At 36.3% G+C, this 8,211-nt stretch overlaps 1 protein-coding gene across 2 annotated transcripts; it reads right to left on the bottom strand.

Annotated features, from left to right (window-relative positions):
* Window positions 1-1,039: 1,039 nt before the first annotated feature.
* On the bottom strand, window positions 1,040-7,691 carry LOC125226685 (putative mediator of RNA polymerase II transcription subunit 26). 2 transcript variants are annotated; one of them, XM_048130746.1, is made up of 4 exons: window positions 7,597-7,691; window positions 4,082-4,197; window positions 2,642-2,759; window positions 1,040-2,034 (listed from the first exon to the last, which is right to left on the bottom strand). In XM_048130746.1, exons 1-4 carry the CDS (start codon window positions 7,618-7,620, stop codon window positions 1,108-1,110), a joined length of 1,185 nt encoding a protein of 394 aa, XP_047986703.1. In that variant the 5' UTR covers window positions 7,621-7,691; the 3' UTR covers window positions 1,040-1,107. The 2 variants fall into 2 exon arrangements, with proteins under 2 accessions (XP_047986703.1, XP_047986702.1); XM_048130745.1 differs by lacking the exon at window positions 2,642-2,759 and adding an exon at window positions 3,197-3,320.
* Window positions 7,692-8,211: the final 520 nt, after the last annotated feature.

Raw genomic sequence — 8,211 nt, forward strand, 5'->3', positions numbered from 1 at the left:
ATAATACCGTACACGAATGCCATAACATTCAAAATAAGCAGAAAATTCTAAGCCCTTTAGCTGTAATAAGCAATTGAGCGAAATCGTTTCAAGGAACTAAAGCAAACTGCCAAGTGCATTGCCACTACTTGAGTTTTCATCAGAACATATTGCGTAGGCAATTCACAAGAGTTCGTTCTGCGCTTTCAAAACCAGTCTTTTATATACATACTTACAACTCTTTTTAAACACAGGCCTAAAATTAATAATTACACTCTTATTAGTCTTTCTCATAATTATTTAGTCTTTTCTCATTTTATTTCTACCTTTTTCTCACAATTAGGGCATTCTTCAGGGGGGGTTTTAGGCTAAAATTGTATTAGTGTGTAGTTTTATTTATAGAGCGCTATTAGACTAATAGTTGCCGTGACAACAACTATATTAGACTAATATATTATTACAATTCGTGTACCTATGATGAGTCTACCTACTCGTTTTGTAGTTTTACTTGATATGTTATCTTGTATGGGTGAAACCGAAAATTTTATGAGAGGTCAAAACTGTAGTATAGGAATAAATTTTAATATGATGCAGAACACAAATGTATGTTTTGAATAGGTAGTTTGGCCGGTTAGCATAATCTAGTTAGAATGTTCACAGCGAGGCACTGTGTAGGAATTTAATCCTATTTGAAATCATGTACGTCAGACTGGTTCTAGCCACTTGCTTCTTATAAGGATGTAGCTATGCTAACGACCATCATTTTCTAATTCTATCGTTTTATTACACGTTTTCTCTGCGGTGGAATTTTAGTACAACGTTAATGAAGCAATAAATGTTTGTAATTTATGAAGTGTAGACAAAAAGGGAGGTTAGGAAATATTTTTATGTAACACGATTCTAGTAAGTGCAGACCTACTTGCATAATGCCTTAAAATTTTGAGACTTTTGTCTAAATCATTTGAATGACATTTTATTGTGCATTGGAGCATTTCGCGTAACTACGTCGTGGTACATATTATTTAATGAAAAATAAAATATTTTAAAAAGAAATGGCAGGTTATTTCAACAGTCGTTTTATTAACAAAATAAATTACCTATTAGTAAAACTATCACTAAATAATCTACTTAATTATAATTATTGACAGCTATCGGCTGTAATACATAGGCTTGGCCTGTAGCTCTGTCTACAACGTGTCCAGTGGTGGGCTCTAAGAAAAGCCTGGGGGCTGAAGCTGCCGGCGTCAGCTCAGGATGCTGATGTTGTCTCACTCCCGCACCCTGTTCATAAGGAACAAACTGGTTTTCTGCCCTTGTCGCGTAATACTGCGGTTGCTGTTCTTTTGGCTCCTCATTTTTCTTTACATAATATTGTGGTGGTTGTTCCTTTGGCTCCTCATTTTTCTTTACATAATACTGTGGTTGCTGTTCCTTTGGTTCCTCATTTTTATTCTTCACGTAATATTGTGGTTGTTTATTTGGACCTTCGTTTTTCTTTACGTAATATTGCGGCTCCTTTTCCGATTCGTTTTGTTCTTCATTTTCATTCACGAAATACTTGTGTTCTGGTTTTTGTTCTCCCTTTTGACTAAGAGCCTGTTTTGTGGAGTCTTCTTCGTTTTCTGGTTTCCTTTGCCTTCTTTTACGTTTAGGTTGTTGTTTTTGTTCAGCTTCCTTTACTGCGTCTTCTTGAGGAGCTTGTCTTTGTTTAATTTTCCGGTAGAACTTTTCTTTTGGCGTTTCTTCATCATTTTCTTCATGCCGTACAAATTTTCTTTCAGTTTTGATTCTAGGATGAGCCCGTTTAGCTCTGTTGTTTTCATCATACTTCGCTGCCTGTTCTGAATCGTATTCTTCTGTTCCATACGAGGGTACTTGTTCACTGGGTTCATCATAAGTATCGTGATCATCATGGGCATGGTCTAACTCGTGGTTATATGAGCCGTCATCATCTGAACCATCATATTCGTCATTGCCATGGTTGGCGGCGTGACCAGCATGGTTCAAGTCCCAGTAATGCTCTCCGTATCCCCCATGTTTGTCACCCCAACGTACCTGGATTAGAGAATCGGTTAGACTACGAAATAGTTATTTTTAACAGTGAGGTTAGTACTTTTGTTAAACAATTAATAGGTTAATTAAACATCAGGAGAAGAGTATAGTTAAAAGAAATGAGAAAATTAAGAACGGAACGAACACTTAAGACGCTAAGTTGTTAAACTCGCTTTCCCGCAGCGTGTTAGTCATTAGAATTAGTAAATATTTAGGTATATCTTATATTTTTTAAGGTCACACGTGAAATATTCTTTTTATTCTATGAAAACATTAATACCTTAATGCAGAAAAAAACCGTGATAAACGTTTGACTGATTTTTTTTGTAAACAAGGTCATGCTAAGATTTAAAAGCTTATATTTTAGGTGACAGTAATAATTCAGAACTTGCCACTAACTAACACTTGCCTTAAGCGGGTGCTTAACTCAAGGTTAGTGGGCTGTCAACTGTCAAATTCCATATAAAATGGTGGGTTAACCTCGGGTTACCTTCATTTTCGGTGGTGCAAGTGACCCTAAGAAAAACATTTACGATTACTGCTGCAGTGCTGCTGCTACCCAAATGTTCTAAATCTCAGCATAACTTTTTATTATTAAAGCAAAGCATACTTTAGCAGAGAACAGTCCGTCAGAAGGCTTGGCTCGCTCATGTCTTTCGGTGAAATGGCGCTCGCTGCCTTGCCTGTGCCCCTGCTCGTAGTCCTCATGCGTAGGCAGGTGCCTATACCTTCATGCAAGCAAGCGAAAGTTAGAAGAAGGAAGAGGTTTTTTTTTCTACGACTCATTCTTTGTTTTTCTTTTGTCAAAGTCGTTCGTAGTCCTAATGTGTGGGCAGGTGTGCCTCATACAATTAAGCGAAAGTTAGACAGAAGAAGCAAGAACAAGAAAATACGATAACGAGTTGACCTTGGTTGTTCAATAAACCTTGTAGGTATTCATTTGAACTTTTTATTCACTTATACTTTGTCATTTTAGTCAAGGACACACATAATGTAATGTAGTCCATGCGTGGGTAGTTTAGGCCTACCTTATACCTTCATGCAAGCTAGGGAAAGTTAAAAAAGAAGCAAGTATAAATTATCATAGGACAGAGAGAGAGAGAAGAAAGTTATAAGACAGACAGATTGAGATATTGAACTTGTCCCAGTTAATAAGGCCCATTACTTTCCCCATGTCCCTGTGGTTCTTAAAGTCCTTCCTCTCGTAACGCTGCTGCCATGTATCGGGGTCCTCACACACGTGCCCAAACTCTATCTTGTACGGACTCAACTGTACTGAGAAAAAATCCCTATAAACATAAGGTTTTGTTCAACAATATGGTTTCACTATTTTTTTTAACTTAGAGCGGTTTGCACTACGTCCGATCTTCGTCATCCGATCTCTTTCCGTCATTTTTCGGATCTAGTGCTTAAACTACCATACAAATAGTTAGTTAGCTATGACGAATCTTTTTTTCACGGGCTCAGATCTTATTCGGATAGGACGTAGTGCGATAATTCTCTTAAGATGTAAAATATTTCTTAATTTTTTTGTTACTTCAGCCATTGAAAACCTGAAATATTACGTAGTAGGTATAAGTGGGACCAATACAACCCCGAAATCGCGACAAAAAACTTGGTTTTGTGATTATGACATTTTATTATCTGTGCTCATCACACAAATAAATGCATTTACCGGGATTCGAACCCAGAACCGCGGTCAGGGTCACTACCCGCTACGCCAGACAGGTCGTCAAATATGACAAGACTCATCTCATCACAAGAATCTAAGCGTAGGCACAGTATAATAAAGAGTAAGTACTATCGTACAGCATGACCTTTCCCTTTCCCCGCGAAAAGTGCCGGGTGGGTTCCCTCACAGTAAAATTACCACCTGTCAAAAACGCGACCAGTCGACCTGTCATATCTCACTTACACAAGCATGGTACGCGTTCACCTACACGAGCTTAAACTGTGTACGTAATAGGAACGCACCTCTTTCATATTATATGTGATCGCCATTGTCCGAGGTGTGGCGTAGGTTTATTGTTACTATAAATTAGATACGTACTGAAAGAATTTCGCCTGAGCCTCGATGGTGGTAGGGTTCTTAGGTGGGGTCCGGACGGATACGGCCCGGCCCCAGCCCGGTCCTGCGTAGACGGCAAACAGGCACCATAGCCATTTCTGAAAATACATTGAATACTAGTGAAAAAACTTGCTATGCTTGGACATAATAAATAATTTAGACTTGGTATCGTGTAAAACATAAAAGTAAAACCTACTGATAAAATCGTATGAGGAATGCATTTTATTTTGAAATTAATTAGGTACTTGTATATATTTTGTTAGTAATTAGTTACTATGTATTTTCACATTGTTACTTCTATTAATACAATACACCTACGAAGTGAAGTGTATAAACCTATTCAATAGAATATGGTTTAAGAATCAGCAGTGCTAGAAAATCTGATTTTAATAGACTAAAATTTACAGCCCGAACTATTTGGTAAGAACACTCATAACGTAACAAAAGATTTTAGTCTAATATTTTTAGCGTGTTAAATTAGAAACTCATACGATTTGACAGCTCGTAGACTAATATAATATCGTAGTAAGTAGAAATTTTCCCGTGACAAATTGTATTAGTTTCCATGATGAAACACTACTAATCAACGCAAAATTACATCACTATAAATTCTACCAAAATAATTATTAGACTAAGTAATTAAGCCGTCTTCAAATATTTACCTACACATTCATAACCGTACGTAAACGTTTTATTTCAAAGCACCTGTTAAAAACTTGCTCAACAGACACAACAGTGTTATAATGGCTCATTATTGCACTACAACATCTTTAGCCAACACTGCTTAGAATTCCCACAAAGACAATGCTAAAACTAATGAAGATATTATAACAAATAGTTGGCGGAACGTTGCCCTTGACACACTGGTTTCACAAATCGTCATTATGGTGGCGTTTTTTGGACTAATGGATTTTTAGGGTTCTGTACGTAACAGGATAAAAACCATTAAAATGTGTTTACATTGTTGTCCGTACCGTACGTCAATAGTTAAATTAATTTAAATTTAACTTGTTTTAAAAGTAAAGCTGTTCTAAAACCGCACCTATGATATCCGAGCAAGCAAAAGATTCCAATATTGTTCAGAATATGGAATCTTGAGCGTGCGAAGATCATTTCGAACACGTAGGTAAAACAAATTTTTCAGTACAGATGGTCGTTTTTTTACGCACTAGTTCGAGAAGTGGTTCATTATATGCCAGGTCGAAACTTCGGAGGCTCATCTGTACTGAAAAACGTCGTACGATACACGTGCGTAGAATCCTTTCGGAAATTCGTAACTCGTGTCGATTTAAAAACAACTTTGCCCCCTTATATAACCTTCGGTCGTGTTTTAATTTATCGCCACATCGTTTCGAACTTCCAATATTGTTTATGGCTTGAGCGTTTGTATCGTACGCATGTACAAATATTGCCACCGCACTTGAAACACAAAGTTTTTCACCACGACAACACGAGGAACAACAACCTGTAAAATAATCATCAATTAAACGCCAATTCTTCAGGATAGCTTTTGGTCATCAAGTTAAAATTTGGATGAAATTACTTTGCACTCTTGCTGATAAAATGCAACTTTGCTATTCGCCTCTGAAGTATCAAGAGAGCCTTTTCCAGTTGGTGTGGTGAAATATATTTTAGCTCGAAAATGGTATCGAGTTTCCTACTTCCAGGGAATCAAAATTCACGTTTACCCCTTGACCTAGAACCATAAAATTGGAAAATATCGTGCGCAAACAGGAAAAATCTAAAAACTATTTATTAATTATAGGTTAAATTTGTAAGGAACTTTTGGTGGGTGAGTCCGACTCGCTCTTGACTGTTTTTGTTTTTATATTTGATAGATTTTTTAAACAGAAACCGCAAGAATGTTTTGTTTTACAACGGGCCTTGATTTTGAGGTATTGAGGTGAATCTAGGTTATTAGAGACTTGTCCGTTATTTTAGTTTGTTCGCTTTTGTAAATCTGTTTAAAAAACGTAGTGTTCTCAATTGACAATAGAACCGCTACCATGGGTTTTTAACCCCCGACGCAAAAATGACGGGGCGTTATAAGTTTGACGTGTCTGTCTGTCTGACTGTGTGTGTGTGTCTGTCTGTGGCATCGTAGCTCCCGAACGGATGAACCGATTTAGATTTAGTTTTTTTGGTTTGAAAGCTGAGTTAGTCGGGAGTGTTCTAGTAGTTTCATGAAAATCGGTCCACTATCGGGGTTCTTTTTCAAAAAAAATTAACTGTTTAGAATACTTTACTTGATAGCGTCAGACGATAACGTCCAGGAAATGATAACAAAAACAATCAAGCAAATCTTGTCACTAAAAAACATACAGACGAATTGAGAGCCTCCTCCCTTAAGATTTGGGAAGGCGGTTAAAAATAATATAAATATTGGGGGACACCTTACACAGATCAACTTAGCCCCAAACTAAGCATAGCTTGTACTATGGGTGCTAAGCGACGATATACATACTTAAATAGATAAATACATACTTATATACATAGAAAACATCCATGACTCAGGAACAAATATCTGTGCTCATCACACAAATAAATGCCCTTACAGGGATTCGAACCCAGGACCGCGGCGCAGCAGGCAGGGTCGCTACCGACTGAGCCAGACCGGTCAAAAAGGCGGCAAATTTAAAAAATATAGTGCTCGCCGGTCAATAATCTTCATAAAGCGCGTGTCTGCCTAAACCTTGTCTATGGCGGAATCATCGACGACCAAGACTTAAAAAAATGCAAATGTAAAGGGCTAACGTTATCGTCCATAGAAAATTGGAATTTTGCGCTTTATTAGGTGGCAATATTTGCTTGACTGTCTATAATTCTCAAACGGTTACTTACTTTACCGAGTAAACGTATTTTAAAACGTCAAATATTCATGGTAGACGTACACACGCTTGTTTTTAGGTAAAGTTATGTTCAGTTCTAAAATTATGGTGGAACCCTCATCTATGTTTGGACATAAACTTAAATAATGGTATTTGCTGAATTCACTGACACCATTTCTTTTTTTTTATAGAAACTCTCTTATTATTCTTGAATCTAATTCTGTGTTCACGAATAAATGTTTATTCTATTCTATTCTATAAACGAAAGTCATCAGCATTTATATGAACACTATTTTACTGCAATAATTAATAAACGGTAGTACTTGAATACCTATCAATCAAGAAACCCAAAAATGTCATTCAAAACAAACAATTGGATCCTAAAATTAGATCACTAAATTTTTACAAATGACACATTAATTTTAATAAATTTTACTTCAATTGTTATTTATCGGCGCGGCGGTATTTGAAAATCAAATAATCAAGGAATCCAAACAAGTCGTTCGTCACAAACAATTGGATCCTAAAAATAGATCACTTTTGCAAACACTTTCATCACTTTCACTAACACTTCACATTCACTACAAATTTACATTTACATCCCAAATATTTTGATATCCAAGGATTTTATGTAAAATTAGGTTATTTATATAAATAAATGTTTAGTACCGTAAAAGCCGGACGTTGTGACATCTTGAGGGATTGACAATGGGTGTCAGTGAACGGAGCAAGTAACTTCTTTTATAGAAAACACAAGTTGCGGACAATATCAGGTGCCCGGAACCGAATGGTTCATCTACAGTTTGACAAAAAAGAGAAGAAAATAGAGGTCTATGTAAACCGTTTTGCATGTGGCAAGAATGGCGTCACTTGTATGGGAAAAGTAAGTGTTGTTATGATAAAAAAATACAGTATAGAATGGCGAATTCTCTCTTCTGTGTTCATTTTCGAAATGGACTTTATGGTGATTGGAGGAAAGTTGTTGAAGTTTTGGTGTGAGCGCCATTTCTATTACATATACTGTTTTTTTTTCTACATAATTAGTGTTTTTTTCGCACTAATTCGAGTAGCTATAAATTAAAACACGATTATTTTATTAATTCGTCATACATGATTTGTTTCAGTACATACGGCCCTTTTAAAGTTTTGATCTGACAAGAAATTTTCTACTTTGCGAATTAGTGCGAAAAAAACACTAATTATGTAGAAAAAAAAACAGTATATGTAATAGAAATGGCGCTCACACCAAAACTTCAACACCAAAATTTCAAACTTAATCTTTTC

Source organism: Leguminivora glycinivorella, chromosome 5, assembly GCF_023078275.1.
Source record: "Leguminivora glycinivorella isolate SPB_JAAS2020 chromosome 5, LegGlyc_1.1, whole genome shotgun sequence".
NCBI lineage: Eukaryota > Metazoa > Arthropoda > Insecta > Lepidoptera > Tortricidae > Leguminivora > Leguminivora glycinivorella.

What these genes read in the sequence shown, in the direction of transcription:
- LOC125226685 (XM_048130745.1), bottom strand. Translation starts at nt 7,620, where the DNA reads ATGTCACAACGTCCGGCTTTTACG. An exon ending in CACAACGTCCGGCTTTTACG is followed by an intron (nt 4,198 to 7,596) that starts GTACTAAACATT and finishes ATGTATTTTCAG; the next exon opens with AAATGGCTATGGTGCCTGTT. An exon ending in ACCACAGGGACATGGGGAAA is followed by an intron (nt 2,035 to 3,196) that starts GTAATGGGCCTT and finishes TCTCTAATCCAG; the next exon opens with GTACGTTGGGGTGACAAACA.